Source organism: Myotis lucifugus, unplaced genomic scaffold (assembly GCF_000147115.1).
Source record: "Myotis lucifugus unplaced genomic scaffold, Myoluc2.0 scaffold_26, whole genome shotgun sequence".
Taxonomy (NCBI): domain Eukaryota; kingdom Metazoa; phylum Chordata; class Mammalia; order Chiroptera; family Vespertilionidae; genus Myotis; species Myotis lucifugus.
Genome location: NW_005871074.1, coordinates 4,170,233 through 4,190,313, shown reverse-complemented (window position 1 = coordinate 4,190,313; position 20,081 = coordinate 4,170,233). Strand labels below are relative to the sequence as shown.

The following is a 20,081-nucleotide window of genomic DNA, read 5'->3' as shown; positions in this document are numbered from 1 at the left end:
TGATAACCCGTTTAAAATAGTCTAATGTGTCGGTCATCAAAGTCGATCAGTTGGCGTTAATGATTAAAGATGAGAGAAAATCTCATAAATGACCAAACAGGTTAAGGAAAGAAGAAAGAAGTCAGTTCTCTCTTACTGTAGTTAACAGCATCCTGTAGCCAAGTACTTACTGCATCTTCACAAATCCACAGTACTGTTGGAAGCAGGGACTGTTTTAATGTGTAATAAGGAAATTACATTTATCAGTATGTTTCCCTAGGAAGTTCTAGTTTTTACAAATTTGACTAAATTAATTTAAAAAAGCCCACATACCACTGTTTTGATCTTTACCCCCTAGGTGACAACTAAACTGAGGAACAACCACCTAAATTTTGGGTGGCATTTCCAGAGCTCTCCTGCAGTCGGTTTGTTCAAAGCCAAAGTGGAAGTGATACAATATGGACAGGAAACCAAGCTCTCATTTTTTTCCCCTTGAAAAATGTGAAAACATTGCTTCTATTTGCAAGTTTGAAAACCAAGGGTGAAAGTCAATAGATCTAAACTGAATCCTCTCCTATAGTGTTACCGAGAGGATTTTCACTGGGGTGACTGGTGATTTCCATTTCTTCTCCTCCAAACAGGGCACGGAGGGCAGACTTTGTAATGCAAAGAACAAACAGTCACCCTAACCGGTTTGGCTCAGTGGATAGAGCGTCGGCCTGCGGACTGAAGGGTCCCAGTTTCAATTCCAGGTCAAGGGCATGTACCTTGGTTGTGGGCAAATCCCCAGTAGGGGGTGTGCAGGAGGCAGCTGATCGATGTTTCTACTCTCTACCCCTCTCCCTTCCTCTCTGTAAAAAATCAATAAAATATATTTTTTAAAAAAGAACAGTCAGTCCCTGTTCACCTGTGATTTTGAAGTCTCTCTAGAACAGAGTACCCACAATTTTACAAAAGTTTACATATTCAATATGCATAAAGGGGGAGTAAGTAGCATTAAATACTAATTTCTAAGCTAAAATGTTGAAATTACACTACTGCTTTGGACACTGGGAATTCTGGTGCAAAAGCAAAAGAACTGAGAAGTTCCCTTTCAAGAAATACAAGATCAAGCTCAGACATCAGGCAAGAAGGAATTAAAAAGTGGAATTCTTACATCACTGAGTAAATTCTAATTCAAATGGGAATGCATGTTTTAATAGAAAATATTAAATATTCTAATCCCATTAAAATACTAGTAGTATACTCAACTTCTTGCTTAAGCCTTTTCTTTTTAAGCAATGTTTTAATCACTAGAAGTATTTTTATTATACTTAGTTTTACTCTGATTCTAAAAATAATAATTTGCTTAATAATATTAACTTAGGAATCACTGCTTTACATAAACAACTAAATAAGAAATGTTCCTAGTATTAATCATTTATACCTGCAGCCATGCTATAGTTGATCCAGCTCCAGTATCAAAGGTTTGTTCTGTGAACAGTTGGAGTATAAATTATATTGCCTGTTTCCATTTACCAGCTTTGAAAAACTGAGTAAACGTAACAACATATTGATTGCCTCTTTAATCCTGAAATATTCCTTTCCCTAGAACATAGCACATATATCACTAAAATTACACGGATGAAAGAGCCACAAATTGAGAATGTTATTATTAATAGTTTGCTGAAATCTTGTATCAACGGTGGTACTTCAGAGTTCATATTTTGAATCAACTGAATGAACTAACTTGATGAATTTAATAAATATATAGCTTTGTTTGAATGTTTCATGAAAAAAAATTAACAATGATTTTGTAAAAATAATATTTTCTACTCGCTTTTGGTAATAATTATATAATCACAAGCTGAGAATTCAAACATAGCATCACTAACATCAAAGAATTCAAAAAAGCTAAGTAGTATGCTCTCTATATACTACACACAGATTGTTACTAGAATGGACTAACTAAAATTCAGTAAGTAATTTTGTAAGTAATTGACATATCAAAATAAATCTCACTAACTGGTGCTTATTTAAGAAGATATATATTAGCAAAGGACTTTGATTCATCAGCAACAATGAATAACGTGAATAAAAAGTAAATTAAAAATGCCCTTAAATTCTGTATTCTATCTATTTTAATTTTTATATTATACCAGGGGAAGAACAATTAATATTATTTAATTAAGAGGGCCCATCAGGAAAAACTAATGACTGCTTCCTGGAAATTGGAACATGAGTCACTTCCTGTGATAAATTTACTGTCTGTACATTACAAAGTATATATAGACTTAGTAAGACACAAAAAAAATACACATTAAATAAATGCATGTTCTTGTCATTCAGAAATACATTAATTTAACAATCATTAAATTACTAATGTGTGCAAAATCATTTCCTTCCTTCCTTTCCTATATTCAATTAGTCCTGTGGAATTTTTTTTTCATAGTCTCTCATACCTATGGGCTTCTTCCCACTCTCTTGCACCATTCGGATTATGATTATCATCATCATCATTCTTCTTCTTATTTTAATGTTTGAACCATCAAGTTTTTTCTGCTCCATTAATTTCTTCTAAAGGAGAGACAATGATAGTGCCAGCTCATGTTTTTTTATGTGTGTATTTAAAGATTGAATAACACATGTAAAACATTGAGCAACCAATACATCCTTAATAAAAGCATGCGTTCAACAAATTCCTTCATGCCAATCAAACTGGTCTACTCACTTTGTGCCTAACATGCCTATTTTACTAGTAATGCCTTTCCTTTAACCTGAAATACATCCATCAGAATTCCAGCAGAATTACACATATAATCTTTCAATGCCCACCTTGTGTTCTTCATCCCTAAACTGAACTAAGTACCATCTTTCAAGTCTTCCATTAACTGTTCCCTTCTTGATGCAGCCTATGATAATCATTCTATTTAAAATCACCATCCTTCTCCCTCAGCACATTGACCAGCTCATACCAGCTATTTTCCCTATACAGCTTAACACTTTCTAAAATAATTCATTATTTACTTTATCCTTTTGTCTGTTTTCTGCTTTTAGAGATAAACTTCTGGAACAAAGTGCACTGACCAGGCACTCAATAAAGAATATAGAAAGATGGGATAAATGAAGTTCTTCCAGCTATACACAATTATTTAATGTAAGGTAGCACGGGATACTGAAAAAGGTACAAAATGAGGTGGCATCCGCATTTTTCCAACAAGTCTTTGTTTCCTACTATGAAAATACATAAGGCCCAACCATTTCACATTTCTGTATCTTGGTTTCCTCAGGAGTAAAGAAAAATATTTTGACCTGCGTATCTATAAAAGCTCCAAAATCTTTAAAATGTTAATGGTTCTGCTCTGATCCTATTTAATAAAATTTAGATACTTCATAATCACTACTCTCTCATCAGGGACAGCACCAATCATCACATTAATTTTTGGACTACGTCTGGATAACGAGCTGATTTCTGCTTTGCAAAATTGCTAGCATTACGAATCCAAAGCTTTTGCAGTTGTTCTTCAACAACTAAGGGAAGTTCATTGTCAACCTGTGGACCTGCACTCCATTTTATGACAGAGTAAGGAGTTAAGGTGAACTCCAGAAATGAAAATGAAATAAAAATAATTTCTATTTTGTGAGTCATTAGATTTCCCAAATCAATTCTGCAACAGATTCAATAGAGCACATTGACTAATTTTGTAGAGTTCATATGTTCAAAAAATAATGTCCTATTAGATACTCTGATCAAGTCTAGAGATTTACCAACCCCATTCTACATGTAAGGATTAACAATGAACAAATGAAACATCTGGAAACTAGACTCAGGCCCTCTAAATCTAAGCACAAAGAGAACAAAGTGGTTATTCTTACTCTTTATCTTCATTCACATCTCATCCTGAACTCTGCTGATCCAAAACACAGGAAGAGTCAGGTTTAATAAGCAAAATGTATGTCACCAAAACTTGGGCATTTTCTCAAGGAGAGAACTTTACTCAGAGACACTTTATCTTTTATATAAATGTTTAACCTACTTAAAACTTGATTTACAAACCCCATTGGATATAAGAACTGTAAATTGAAAGAAGTGTAAAAACAGTTTCATTGATATATACTGCTTGCAAAGTAACTTCAGAGCTGAAAGCAGGTAATACCTATCTATATCATAAAACTTTTCTGGTTCTATGTGGACTCTGGCAAGAAATTTATCATCTTTGAGCCTGTTTCTCTGTGCTAAAAGAAAATATTAGGTTTAAATTGTCTCTATGATGTCTAAAGTTCTGAAAATCTAATTGTGATTATGCAATAACCCAGCATACATTTCAAATATATGGGTCTTGGATTAGAATTTCTAATAACTTAATATGTCGTAACGAGATCACAGTATTCAATAAAATTATAATCCACTATGTCCTAAAGATATCACAGTAGTCAACGTTATGAAGATTCTATTTTCAATAAGTCCCATTTAGCAAGTAGCACTGACTACTAAAAGAATTCAATAAAAAATGAACAAAATTAAAGTTTCAAGCTGACTTAGAAAACTCAGCAATCTAGAACAGTTAATTTTCCAAGGATTTTGAGAAGCCAAAGATTTATTACCCTGATACCAATGTTTTTATGTATAGTTTTCTGAAAAGGTGGGAGATATATAGGCTACTGGTTATATGTACCTCAGCTTCCACAGTGCAGATCAGCTAATATTCACAGAAATATGAAACTGAACTTCCTGGGCAAGGGTAACTTTAAATATCTCCCTTTGTCACTAAAGTTGAAAGATAAAAAGACTAAAGTGATTATTTTGTGCAATGTTTTTGTTTTCTATGTAAACCAAAGTCTTCCCAGATCACATGATATTGTTTTTCTCCTCTTTTTGAAAAGTCATGAGTTGTGGGATGGGAAAAATTTGTAAAAATCCAGCTTGTTTTAAGAATTAAAGAGTGATCAGTGTTGCAACACTGAATACTGCCACTGATCATTCTTAAGATTTGCTTCATAGGCAATACTTAACATCATGCAACAATCAATGGATACTGATCCCTTTTGCTCCCAGAAGAGCAAGCAATTACGACCCAGGAAGCTCCACCAAGGGATTACAACAAATGCTAACAAGAGTTCAGCTCCACTGTCCTTAGATCATTCCATTTATTTATGGAGCTTTTATTGCATGACACAAACATACTTCATAAAACAAATACTTCCTGTTACTTAGAAAAGGAAGAGGCAACATTGAACATCATCAGGCTAATCGTGGTCAAGTCTGCGGTTAAGGCCTCACTCACTCTTCCCCCAACCCATCTGGTGAGAAACTATAGGTTGGGGCCATCCATCTGCTCCATAACCTCTGATGCTCCAGGACACTGGCTTCAGAACAGAACAGAACAGAACCGAGGAGGAATGTGCTGTGACATCACTGGAGAAGAAGTGATGGTGGGGTAGGAAATAGCATCCTAATGAAGAAAAGTTACTGTGGAATAGCAAGTAAGAAAGTAATAAAGAGAAGGAGAAGGGAGGAAAACTGTATAAATAAAATTATATCAGTATCTGCAACCAACATAGGTACCAAAGTTAAGACTTGAGCGTCGTAGTACTAGTACATTTGTTTGCCTATAAATTACCTTTTCTTTTTAGGGGCAACTATCATTGTCTTCAGTGTTGCAACTGGCAGTCAGACATCCCCCGAGGGGTGCCAGATTGAAGAGGGTGCAGACTGGGTTGAGGGAAATGCCACCCAGTGCACAAATTTCATGCACCAGGCCTCTAGTAATTAATAACTATTCAGAGTGTGTATACATTTTTTGGGACACCCTGTATAAAAGTGTGAATTCTTGTTTTAATTTTAAATTGTGAGTTTTTAAAAGAAAATGAGTTACAGAGGAGACTTTTTATTAGATGATTACAGGAGTATTAAATTCTGTACTAACTTTTGCTAAAAATAGTTAATAAATTTCCCCTTCACTGGTATGAAAGCACCCCAAGAAAGGCAATTCAAATACTCAAGTGCATATCACTGAAAATTATAGTATAGCAAGGCTCATCTTGTCATACCATATTTTTGATAAAAAATAAAAAATACTTTAACTTAGGATGATTTCTATTGTATTTCATAAAGTTTTATTGGGTCTAGCAGCTTATTTCCAGTGCACAGTCAGGAAAGACTATACCCAGGTAAAATTTGCCCTAGATTGTTGTTATCAATATTTTTCCCCTTAGAAGTGACTGCCTTATTGCTCCAATATTGATTCAGAGTTCAATTTCTTCAGTGAGTTTATTGTACTTGAATTAGTAACAATCAAGATGACCAAAGCACAAAAGTTTTCACACATTTCTAGTTCTACTATGCTAAAGAGTAAATAAATATAATTATGCTGATTACTGTGCGTGTCTGTAATTTACAAGCTCTAACAAATTACACCTCTATGCAAGCAAAGTCATAAGATGCACAACAAAAATACCAAAGCCCCTTATAAGTGCCTATATCTAGAAGAGCATTGCTTTCTTTCTTTTTGTAGAATTGTGACCAATATTTCCATTTAATTGTAACAGAATCTCCAGTATATATTTGAGATACAATTATTCTCTACTTATATAACTTTTTTTTTTTTTACTTTTTAAAAGCTTCTATCAATTAGACATGGGCTAGAGTTTTGTTTTTGTTTTTCCTCTATACTTTAAATAATTTTATTTACCCAATTAAATATATATATATATATATATATATATATATATTTCAGAGAGGAAGGGAGAGGGAGAGAGGAATATCAGTGATGAGAGAGAATCATTGATCAGCTGCCTCCTGCACACCCCATACTGGGGATTGAGCCCCGAACCCAGGCATGTGCCCTGACTGGTAATTGAACCGTGGCCTCCTGGTTCATAGGTCAACGCTCAACCACTGAGCCATGCTGGCCAGGCTATTTATCCAATTTTATTAATTAATTAATTATCATTTCCCCTTTTATTTAGGATATTATATGTATATTTAACAAAATTAAAATAACTTCTATGTTTAATCTGACTCATGTAAAATTATTCTATGTAAACTGTTATTTCCATGGGTTTTGTGAAGTGCTGAAAACAGCTTAATGCCTATCTTTTGGGGTCTGGAAATCCTAGTTTGAAACAATGAGAAGAGTTAGATGAACATAATTTTCATTCATATCAAGAAGAATACATGATCTTTCCAGCCCAAGTCTTCCCAGGCACTACATCTAAATTATATGAATTCCTTTTTGTTATCCCAATGATGAGGATTAATTTTATTTCTATCCAATCACTTCTCATGTGAATAATATAGCAACCCAAGTCTTTATTCAGAACTAAATAACTTAATGGCAGAATCAAGACTTTCTCTGGACAGTGGAACTAAACATTCCTTGGGAGTATTTTAATATTCTTGTTCTGTAAGCCAAAAGAATAAATAGAGAATATGACTGAAAAATGAAAACAAAAATATTTACAGCTATCGGCTTTCTAGAATCTTAAAAATAATCTTAGAATTTTTTTACATTCTAATAGAGTTATGTACATATTTTCCACTTAAGAAAGTGTTCTTAAAAAACCAGACAGATATTGCTTTTCCAACCACTCCAATGGTTTGTTTAAATAGTGCCGCATAGTCCAAACATGAATCACCCAAAGTTACCCAACTTGGGAGCAGAGTTGGGATTTGTGTCACTTTAAGATGTAGGACATTGCTGGCAAGTCTTCAGTATTCAACAATACTAGAAGAGGAACATACTAGAGGAGAAACAGAGGTGGTGGTCAAAATATGAATAAAATGAAGGTAAGGAGAAGAAATGCTGAATTCAGAGAGTATATTTTTAGGAATTAAAAATTTATTCAAATTGAATTGTGCAACTAAATTCTTAAAATCCATTAGAACATAAGCTCTTTGAGGACAAGGACTTTTACTGTTTTTCATTGCCATATAATCAATCTTGAACTGTGCTTGGCTCATAGAAGGTAATAAATACATACTCATTGGATGAAAAAAGAGAGGAAATAATAGAAGAGAATCACTAACATATGAAAAAATGAAAAAATGGAAACATGAACATAAAAGTAGACATGGTATAGTTTACGGTTTAATAGAAAGTCCAATAGATTCAGTGGACAAGAGCTATATTCCGAATCCTTGGGGGCTTCTACCTTTTTAGACACGTCATAACTTCTTATGCCTCCGTTTCTCAATTTACAAATTATCTCTTCCTTTATTCTTTAAAATGATACTATGAGTTGTTATTAAAAGAGAAAGGTAAGCAAGAACGAACAAAGACATGTGATTTGGGGCATAATGCTTTTCTGGGAATGCAGAAATGCTGATTTGCACAAACATGTAAAGGAGTCAGCAGAGAAACTGGCATGAAGCATACTAAGAAAAAGAACAGGGAGAGATAAAGAAGAGGAACAAAAGTTTGAATTTATTGTACCATTAACAAAATAGTACACTGTTCAGTGGCTGGAGACATTTTTTGTATGTATTTTTGCAATATGTGTAAATACTCTTCGGTATTAAAAGGCAATAAAGTTATCTGAGAGAAAAGACAGGTGAAGATGCTTTGATATCTTAGAATGCAATGAAATATTGATACACAAAGCCAAAATGGCCTAATTAGAAAAATAAGAGATATTTAAAATAAAATTGAGAGGGTAGGAAGGTAGATGAAAGGGGAAAACTGATCTAAATGGAAAAGGAGAAACAAAGTGGGATGTGCAGAAAGAGGTGAGCCACTTGGCCGTCTGCAACATGGCAGGGAAGAGCTGACCCTAGACAACCCAAGATGGTTTCAAAAGCAAGATGAACATTGTATGGCTGGTCAAATTAAAAGGGGAAAAGACCACCTCTACTGAAAATTGTATAAACCCAAAACAAGAAGGCAAAAAGAACATTGAATTTTAATAGTATGAACTATACACGCTTGACCAGTGGTTCCACTCTAAGTGCTCCCCTAACTGTAGATCAGATACCAGAATGAGTTTCTAGGTCTAACACTCTATAACAGGAAAAAGAGGATAGGAGATAGGTCACTGATCTGCTCTCTACTCTTTGGATGTCACCAAACCTTTCAGAGTTTGTGAATTCTAGTAAAAGAATTTCATGAACTCTTTCAGAGTCTGGATTGCCTCCTCAGTAAATGCATAAAATAATTTGTGTCCAATGGAGGATCTTTCAGTTTCTTCTAGTTTTTAATGCCCTGAGGCTTAAAATAAGTATGGTCAAAGTGGAGAAAAGTTATTTGAGAACACCATTCTGAAACACCAACAAGAACAGTGGCAAGGATCTAGAAGAATCTATTGGGCTAAAAATGAAGACCATTTTTAAATTGAAGGGAAGAAATCCTTTGATAAATTGAATGAATCATGTTGAGCTCTGCAGACAGTAATGATTCATAATGTCACTGAGGTCACAGTGGTTTGCCATGCCACCCAATACAAAGATTTAAGACAAAGCAAAACAAATTTGGCCTAAGATGAAAATACCAATAAATGCTTATATCCAAGAGTCTGTTGTCAAGCAGGCTGCCCCAAGGAGAAATACGTTTTCTTTCAGGACCAGAGGTTCCTGGTTGTACTTTAGTTAATCAGCTCTTTTTTAATAATCTTAAGTTTGCAATCTTCCAATCAGTTTTTTCTAGACAAATAGAGGGCAGGAAACATTTTAAAGCCCAGGAAAAATAATCCTACAAATGAATGGTTCAAGTGTTATGTGACTTGCTAAAAAATAAAATAAATAACTTATGGTGATATAATGAATGTGGTAGTGAAAAACCACTAATTACACAGAGAAAATACAGAAGTATATGTATTTTCCAGCCCTATATTAGAATCCTTAAGATATATATTGTATGCATTAATTAATATGGTGAAAACTTGAAATTATATTACCTTATGAAAGAAATACCCATTTTAAGCTGGCATAGCCACTATATCTATAGGCAATTTAAAATGCTATATTTTGCCTTTTATTATAATGAAGACTAAGGATGTTTTATTTTAAAGAAATCAGGGAGGACGGGAGTAATTCTAGTATTTCTAGAATAAAACCCTAATACTAATGGGTAAATTGGTTTGGGAAATAACACAGCAGACACAATTACTAGGATTGTCTCTCCTCCCCTTTCTCAGGCTCCAGGATAAAGAAGAATCAATTAGCCCTCAACAGACTATGACCTTGAAGGTTACAGCTCTGAGCATAATGTGCTGAATATGCTGAGACAGATAGAAGAGGGAGAAACTCCTGAAACCAATGACGAGCATGTTTCGGATACGAGAATGTCATTTTAAAATATACATGATGATGCTTAGTTCATGTCAAAAGCATGCATGCTGAAACGAAAAGCTCCTGTTCTTTCTGTGACTAAGCAATACTTCCTTAGATGAAAAGAAAAAAAAATGAAAGAGATTACAAAAGGACAAAATTCAATTCCAAGCCTTTTTTTCCCCTTTGCTTCCCTTTAGTTGATGGTTACAAGCTTTTTAAACAGCAAACATGACCACTTATGAGTGTCTGCAAACAAAGCTCCAAGGACCAACCTTTAACAAAAAAGACTCACAATTTTGGAGATACTAATAATTTGTTTTTAGGCACTACTAGAAAAAAATTAACACAGAGTTTCCCACACAGAAAACCCTATCGGCTGCACAGTGTTCACCAACGGTCCATTGCTAACTTTCCAGGAGAAAACTACTTCCCAGACTGCTTTTCCAGGCTTATTTCCATTGCCCTTCCGAAGGCTGCAGCTGTGCATCGGGCCAGCACTGGTCACTGTGATGCTTTTAGGCAGCAGTAAATCTCTCCCACTCAATGCAAATGCCAGAAAATCAATGCCCTGGCTTGCAAAAGAAATTTTTTAAAGAAACTATATGGGATGTATAATGTATTAAAACACTTAACAGAAGAATTTACCTTAAACATTAATTTCTCATAAAGTCACCAGATACTTTTTGATAGGTCCTAGGTCAGGAAAATGTGCTGGATGTTTCTCTTTGTTTGCTTGTTTTCTTCCAATGACAACATTACAGAATTTAGCTGACAAGTTTTTCCCAAGGCTTCCTATTCCTTTACTGGACCAGTAAACCTATTCGGCCCCATTTTCATTAAAGACAAGTTTAAAACGCTAAAGACAAAGGAGTAACCTTGTCCTCTCGGTGAATTTTGCTTCTCCTTGCAGGATCTGTACTTGCTTTTTATAGCCTGTCATTTCATCTGGGTATTATTTCCCGGTCACTTTGCCAGGTGGGAAGAGGCGGCGAATGCAGTGATGTCTGTCAGACCTTTAATGATGCTTCAGGGATTTGATAAAGATACAAAGCAGTGTCTGCAGAAAGAGGCTTCTTCCCTAATTACACCTGAAAAACAAGCGCTCTCTCTCTCTCTCTCTCTCTCTCTCTCTCTCTCTCTCTATCTTTTCCACTGAAACTGGTGTGTAAAAAACAGTCTTGAATCACAAGCAGAAATCAAGTTCTCCTGTGTTTCTATAACACACAGGCTTTGGAAGAGATACTCTTTATTCTTTATTACTATCGAGAGGGAAACAGAAGGAGGAATATTTCGTCACTGAATCCTTATCCTCAACTCACCTTTAACTCTAAGAGATTTCACATACGTTACTAAGAACCAAGTTCTTTGATCTTTTAAATTTTTCTACTAAGGACATACTCATCAATGGAACACAGTGATAGGAGATAAACAAAAGTAAATTAGAAACACTTTTAAAAAGCAATAGAAAACTCTTCCCTTTTCTATTGATGTTTACAACATTCTGACTAGTCATGGTTTCATCCTTGTCAACTTTCCATTAGAGAGCATTGCGACGAGCCAGGGCAGACAGCAGCATACTGTTCTGTATTGTTTTGAAAGCGTGGGCTCTCTCACTCCCAGGTTATTAAGCTGGGTTGTTGCAACCTGACAAGCAAATGACACATGCCTGACAAACAACGATGTACCTTACTAACGAGCCTTGTACTTTTTAATGACCACCACAGACGCTACTTAAACATTTGATTACAGAAGACAAGAGCAATCTGGGAAAATCCTTTCATGCAGGATTGTATTGTGTCTTGAATAGAATAAGGCTGCCCCTAATAAGTGCCCAGTAACCAAAACTACAATCTGGGCAGGACACCAATCATCTGATGGCAGTGAGAGGTGAGCGCTGTAAATGTATAAAGACTTGATGCAGTACCCGGAAGAACTGATTGAAATACAAACGTGGGGAGAGGTGGTTAGGAAGAAGAGATGGGGATGGGGATTGCTGGAAGGCAGAGGGGACCTGAAAGATGAAGAGAGGTAACGGGAAGATGATATGGGGAAAAGAAAGACAAAATCATACTCACTGCTATATGGAAGTTACACTTACATGAATAAATGATGATCTAATATTTTAATTTCAAAAAATGTTAGAAATAAATTGAATTTAAGTTATATTCAAGCATGAGTTGAAGATGCTGAAGTTCGGGTCCCTCACCCCAGATTTAACAATCCAGCTAGAAGGATTTGCTGCTAGAGCACTGATTCATGCCAGCAGTTTGCAAGATCTTTTTACTCATCTCTTCAACGCCACCCGAAGCATCCCAGTCACATGATAGGCTTAAACCGAACCATGCAATTAGAGCGCAAGAAGAAAAGAAAACAGCTACATGTTCTGGAGAACACTTTGTAGGACCTCGAGCCCACCCCCTGGCCTTTATTCACCATCATCTCTCTCTCTACTTACAAAGTTTAGGAGCAGTTTGGAGATTAGTTTCTGTTGTTTGTGGCTGAGTTGCTGACTTGGGTGTTCTCACCTCGGGGTTCCGAGTAGGGGGAGGGAAAGACGGTGCAGTGGACGGCAAGAAAGAAAAAGCAAAAACACGATTCTTCGGGGTGGGTACCGCGGAAGGTTCAGAGGACACAAGAGCATTGTCAACTTGCAGTGTAACTTGAACCTCAGTTTCAGACTGAGCCCTAGAGACAGGTGAAGTGTATGCCTCAGATGCTACCCACACCGCTGAGGCAGCAGTTGGATCCAGAGAAATAATAGGGTCCTGGCCTAACCCCCCAGGATCAAGGTGCGTGGGGGAGTCATACTCAAATATCTTGTCCACAAAGACCCACTTGAGGCCGGCAATGCAGAGGCAGAGGCTGACCAGGCAAGCCAGAATGGGGACAATGCAGATCTTCTCCGAGTTGAGACAACCTCTCAGGCGCTCGGCTTCCAGGCAGACGCAGCAGGGCACCGCCAGGCCCACGAGGCCGGGGCTTCTCCCATCTTCAGTCTGGGTCTCTGGCATGTCTTCTGCTGCCGGAAGCCCATCCAGAGACGGGTCTGCACTCAGCTGCGTGGAGGGGCTGGAGGACCTCTCCGGGGCCCCCTCAGACATGTCTGGGGAATAGATCTCCATCGGCTCACCTCCAGAAGGCCTGGCCTCTCTCATGGTCCATTACCATGCAGAGCCCCCCCCAACCAAATGAGACAGCATCTTACAGGGGGAAATCGATAAGTCGTCCAAGTCCAAGGCCATTATCACAAGCAAGAGGAGTTCAGGAGGCAGGAAGGAGAGGGGGGAAAGCCTCTAGCAACTACCAAATAAAAGTATATTGTAATTCTTTACCGCTGTTTGGGGGCCACTTTGGCAGTTCTTTTAAATGCTTCTCCAAACCATCCCGGCTGGTCCAGAGGACAGGGGCCAAAATAGAAACCCGGCTGACTGAGGGCGGGTCGATTAAGTAAACCAGTAGCCCAAACTGAAAGGCATGTTCCTCACCTCGAGCATCTGAAGCTGGTATCTGCTTAGATGGAGAAAACAACTGTCATGCAGGAGAAGTAGGAGCAAAAGCAGGACCAGCGCTGGCGGCGGCGGCGGCAGCAGCGGCGGCGGCAGGAGAGGCAGCAGTGACAGTAGCAACAGCATCCTGTAGTGTTAATGCGACGGCGGAGCGGGGCTGAATCATTACAGAGCAGCAGGTGCCTGCCCTCGGAGCATCACTGCAAGCAGCATCATCGCAGAGGGACCCGAAGGGAAGAGTGCGGCCAGGAGGGGCGGCGACTCCCCTCCCCGCCCTGCCTCCGCCCTCACCCCCAACCACTCCTCTTTGTGCTTCTTGAGCGCTCATTCACTTTCTTCCCCTGCGGCTCTCCCTTTCTTCATAGTCTCCTGCTCTTCCTTTCCCCTCCTCTTCCAAAGACGTTCTCTCCCTCTCTCAGTCTCTTTCTTTTTCCTCCCTCCTCTCCCAGCCCCCACCCTCCTCTAGCCGCACTCTAGAGCTGCTGGCTGGGCTGAGGGAAATCAGGATCCCCAGCAACACAGGACTGCCAGTGACTTCCTATTTTATCCAATTAGAAGGAATAAAGGCCATCAAATCAAAGAGAAGCAGGCAGGCACCAGTTAAGCTTGGTCCCCATGGCCCCCACCCCTTGTCTTTCTCTCTTGTTCTCTCTGCAAAAACCGCCCCAGTCTTCCACCCCCCGCCTTGTTTGCTTTCAGTCTTGCTGGCTCTTTCCTTCACCCACGGTTGGGTCAGAGGAAAGCCAGCGATCGATGCTAGCAATCTAACAAAGCTGGGGTAGGGTGGGGGCTGTAGGTGGGACCTTATGGGTTGGACCTGAGGCTTGGCAAAGTCTGATATCTGATTCCTCCCCAGAGAGGTAAGCTTTGCAACAGCAATTTCTCCTGCCTGCTGCTGAGAGCTCGCGTTCCTTCCGCAGCCCTCTAAGTTTTGTTCACCAAGAGGATTGTTATTACTGGATTTTCAACCAGCAGTTGGGACGTTTTTGCTAACCATGGACAGCTCTGCCTCCAGCCCTTTGCATAAAGATTGTGCGAGACTTTGTAATGCCCAGTGCGAAGTGCTGAGTGTGTGCTGGGGGAGGGGGCTGCTGGGCAGGGGAGAGAGGTTTATAAATATATATCCTAACTCCGGTCCCCTTTAAATTTCCATTTCCCTGTCCCACCCACAGCAGCCCTAGTCTAATGTCAAGCTAATAAGAAACACTGGTCAGTAACAGAGCTACCCAGGGAGCAAAGGCTACCACTTCATTTTGAAATTAGCCTTCACTGTGACTCCACACTGCGGAGGTTTGAATTCCCTGGGCGAGGTAATGTATACCACATGTCCACGGCCATAGCTGCACTGCAAGAACTAAGGAGAGTTTTTTTGTGAGAGCATGCCTTTTGGGGTTAGGTTTCAGTAGCTTTACCTCAGATCGTTTCAATGCTGGTTTTCCCCCCTTTTAAAATAGCAGTCGTTAAAAGACCAAAAGAAATGCACTGTCCTTAACAGAGACAGGCTCCCCTGAACTTGCCGATCATTGCACATCAGTGCACACTGTATGCATCTGGCCCTTTAACCCACGCTTTACTGTGAATGGACATTGAATGGTTTCCAAAGAAGCATTTTGCTCACCTATGTCAACAGGAGACTCAAAAATGCTCTTTAAATCTATATTATATAACCATCATGAGTCTCAGGAGCAATAAAATTTGAGGCTCAAGTCTTGAGAAAATCCGCTTTAAGCACATTCAATTTTGTGTAGTGCAATCTTCACTGCTTTGGATTATTTTTCAGCTTTAAGTGGGTATGGAATTAGAATATTATCATTTCTTTCAAAATGAAATGAGTCCATAATTATAAATAGTTAAAAGAATAATAAAATCTTAAAATGCATTTGCAGTACTATAGCTAACAACCACAACAAACGCCTGAACCAATTTAAATAACAGTGATTATGACTATGACAAGCTTATGAGCAAAATGAGTTACCCGAAAGTTCACTTGTGCATAATCTGCACTTATATCCCAGTAACAGGTGTCTTAAAATTCATATGCTTAATTTCTAGCTTTAACTATTAGATTTTAAAGTAGAATTTTCTTAAGGATTCTAGCAATGGACATGAAATTTCACTTCATAGAAAATCTATACTGAAGCATTTACAGTATTCAAACTGAGAGGTATTAAGATTTTAATTATCAATATTCATGTAAATATTCAAAACCAATACAAGCAAAGAATTGCTTATGCTAAGTTAGGGTAATTTATTATTCCTTTAAATATCACTCAGGCTAAATATGTGGCACTTAACTCCTCAATTCTACCTCCAACCAATATTTCACTCAAGTATAATAGATTGGCATTTCATCCACAGACAAGGTCATCTAAATTTCAAAGACCAAAATGGGCTTCAGGTAGCCCAAGTCAGACAGGGAAGAAAGATACCAAGAATAGTTAAGAAAAGTGGTCCTTAACTTGCCCAAATAACAACTACTCACCTCTCCTTAACCATTATGATCAAACATACTTAGCAGACAAAGGTATTAATAAGCACTAGTTGTCCTATCAAAGACACCCAGCACTTCACAAAGGAAAACGACGTATTATACAAAGGCTAGGACAAAACAGAAAGCCCTGTGGGCTGGCACAGCTGTTCTTCCTCCTGGACTACACAACTCAGACTGTGGCAGGTGTACATGGACCGGACCCCTGTAGCACCTTGAAGCTCAGATCAGCTTGCGGAAAGCCTGCATCCTACAAAGTTGTTTCCCACCAAAATGGAAGGTGACTATAGCGGAGGAAAGGGAGTAGGACAGCAGGTAAAGAATAAAAGGAATTCTCCATGAGTTCTGTCCTTGAGAATAGGAGCCAGGGGTTGCCTTTAACCCTTTAAAAATCCTCTTGAGCAATAATGATGTGAGGAAGGGGAGTGTATATATGGGATCAGAATTTCCTTCAGCTAAAACATGCCCGTTTGTAGGAAGAAATGCAAAGAGATATCAATTTAACTCTTTAGACTTCACCTCTGTTTCAATGACCCCTTAAAAATGAACAAGAGACAAATTTTTACTACCTTTTAAAAACCACATTACTACCTCTTTCATAACAATAAAAGTTACATTTATTGAGCTCTACCTTTGTGCCAGGAACTCTGCCTGGTTCTTAACATACATTGTTTTTTTGTCATCACAAATCTTGTACAGGACCTATTCACAGACTGAGGCAGCTTAGGTCACTTGGCCGTGGACACAGAGCTATTTAAGCTACAGGATCAAGATCTGAGCAAAAGGCTGACTCATGCTATTTCTGATGAAAAAATATTGCATCTCTTTTTTAATCAAAAGAACACATGTGATTATGTATTGCTTACCTATCACTTCAGTGGGAGAATAAGCAAACCAGAAAGTGAAACACTGAAATAGCCATTACCTCAATGTAATTAGTAAACAAACTTAAAGGCACCTAGTTTCCACAATGATAGCCCCCTAAAATTTTGCCTGCTGATTTTCAGACATTGTAAGGATTAAGCACAGGCTATTTAAATATTACCTATTTATAGTTTAAATGAAATGAACTCTTCTACAGTTCCAGTTCAAGGATTTTCTTTGGAAAGCTATTTCAGTTCTGTATTGCAAACTGCCCTGAAATATCAAAAAAATAACAACCATTGTATATTATCTCACTAGTCTGCAGGTTTACTGGGTTCAGCCGAGTGGTTCTTCTGCTCCATTTGATGGCAGCTGGGGCTGAAACAGCTGGAGATGCAATTGGGTTGACACATTGAAGATGCTCACACACAACTGGCAGCTGATGCCAGATGTCAGCGGGGAGCCCAGCTGGGATTGGCAGATGGTGCACCAACATGTGGCCTCTCTAAGTGGCTGGGCTGCTCACAGTGAGGCCTCTGGGTTCTGAGAGGAAGCATTCCTAGAGGGAGGAAGTGCAAGCTGCCCGGCCTCCTAAAGTCTCGATCTGGAATCGGCACAGGTTATTTCCACTGCATCCTACTGGCTAAGCAGTCACAGTGCCACCTGAGATTCAAGGATGGGACAAATGCATCTTTATGGATGAGGGACAAAGAATCAAATAATCCACCACAGAAGCTAAGGAAGTAAATATTAGTAAGTCAATCCAGGTCAAGAGCAGACAAAGTAATACAGAAAGGGATTTGACTTTTCAAAAGACACTATTTCTGATCCACTTACATAATATTCCAGCTTCTTTCTAAACCAGCTTCACTGAAGAAAAATTCTATTATATCATCAGATAAAAGATACTCAAATTCCTCTGCTACCTCAATTCAAACTAGCCTCTTTGGTTCTGCATTAATTTTGTGTATTCTCTTATCAGAAGTATTTAGCATAGCTCCAGCAGATGAAAGAGGATGATAAATGCCATTTTGCTTTTGACCATATTACCCAAACTTCTTTTCTCTTTTGATTTTTTCCCCAGTATTTTGGCTATTTCACTCTGGAAATATTTATCCCTGAAGAAGTTTATCCTTGCTCCTAAATTTTATGTCTGAAAAAGTAGAATTTAATTTGGGGTATCTAATACCACAATGACAGCAGTAATTTTATTTTGGGATGACAATCTTTGGAGATGACTATGTATAACTTATAACAATCTATTTGTTAATGAATTATGAAATCATGATTTCACAAGAAACCTTCAGGACCTAAAAGTAACCTTAAAAATGTGCTGCTTCCTATGAGAGAGAGAGAGAGAGAGAGAGAGAGAGAGAGAGAGAGGACAGAGTACGCAAATGGATCTGTTTGCCTCTTCCCACCCATCTGAAAACTAACCTCCAGCTCAACTCTCAGCTCCTCCCTGGAGACCTTCTTGCTTCCAAGCCACAGACCCAGCATGTCCTAACCATGCCATTATTGGGGCATATCTTCACAGTTGATGTTATTATTTAATTATGTCTTGTATATAGGACTGAAGAATATAATTCTTTGAAGGTCGGGTCTATCAATTCCTAGTTGTCCAAACCTAGAGCTATGCTATTTCTTCAATACATTTTATTTGGTTTTATTTTTCACTGAGATTGAATTATGCAGATTATGCCACTTCTAATAAATTGGCAGACATTTTTCATACCATCTGCCTATTTAAAATACCTTCTATAATCTCCATTTCTTCAGATATTTCAATGTCCAGTTCAGGTGCTTCCTTATAAAATTTTTCTGATTGATCCAAAATAAGCCTTCCATGAATGTATCTCGTTTTAGTGAAACTCGGTTACCCAAACTATGCTTAATTCAGTCACCACAGATCTTTCCAGTGGATGATAAATTGGGAATAAACCAAAATTTAACTGTTTTTCCTATAATTCTCTCATCTGCTAAACAGAAAAGTTTTCTGAGGATAAACCTAATCAACGTGGTCTTTGACGTTGTACATTATTCATAATTCTAAACGGGTGAGATAAAACTCATTTCACCTTAGTGGGCAGGTATTTTTCCCCCCACTTTGAGGCTTAGTCAAGACTCTGATTATACCTTATTCTTGCTCAGTGAAAACGTACTCAGAGAAGACAATTAGACTTAATTTTAAGAATTATCTTGTGAGACGCTGTTTTAAATGTTTGATATTGACTGTGGGTCTGTGCTCTCATTTTGTACCAAGATGATCAATTTACTCTGGCACATTGTGTTCTTTATGAGTTCAGATCCCTTGTAGCACAAGATACAGTAAATGATCTCAAAGATGAGAATGTGGGAATTTTATGTAGGAAGGTATTTTTATTAAATGTGATAGTTATAAAGATTCTACTTTACTTTGGGAGAACCTATTAATTTCTCACTCCCCATAAGTAAAATTATTGGCTATAAGCAGCCACTGTTTATTTTATTTTTAACTTTACAAGTCACTTTTCTTTTAAAATTATACTGGGCATGTTTTGGAACTAGATGGAGATGGTGGATGCACGACAATTGTGATAAATGGAATAAATTGTTAACATAAAGATGGTTAATTTTATGTTAAGTGAATTCCAACTCAATAATAAAAATTAACTGGATATGCATCATAGCTTCAGCTTCTCCCACATTTAATTTTAAAAGGAAAACATGTTCTATATGACTAGTTTTACAAGTGGACTGCACTAAACTAATGAGACTTTTTTATGTGTAGGCTGCCCTTTCTTCTACAAAATCTCAGTAGGTCACGTGGCATTAAATCTCTGACAATGATTAATTATGAACTCTGAAATGATTGATGTTGCTGATGCAATACAGCATCCCAAGAAACTTCACAACACAAATAAAAATATAATAAAGTGGTATGTCCTTGAGAGTTTCAATTCAAAATAGTTTTATGAAAAAATGAGAAAGGTTTATAACTATGCCATTTTACATAGTT

At 37.8% G+C, this 20,081-nt stretch overlaps 1 protein-coding gene across 13 annotated transcripts in view; it reads right to left on the bottom strand.

Annotated features, from left to right (window-relative positions):
• NRG1 (neuregulin 1) overlaps positions 1–20,081 on the bottom strand; it is a 202,802-nt gene that overhangs the window by 98,500 nt on the left and 84,221 nt on the right. Inside the window, exon 1 of one of the 13 annotated variants that reach the window (XM_006086193.3) lies at positions 12,681–13,362. The exons of 11 other annotated variants lie outside the window; for them this stretch is intronic. In XM_006086193.3, coding sequence (XP_006086255.2) covers positions 12,681–13,347 — 667 coding nt within the window. In that variant the 5' untranslated portion in view covers positions 13,348–13,362. Of the gene's footprint in view, positions 1–10,870; positions 11,341–12,680; positions 13,363–20,081 lie in introns of those variants that run through there. One more of the 13 variants, XM_023751859.1, reaches the window with a different exon arrangement.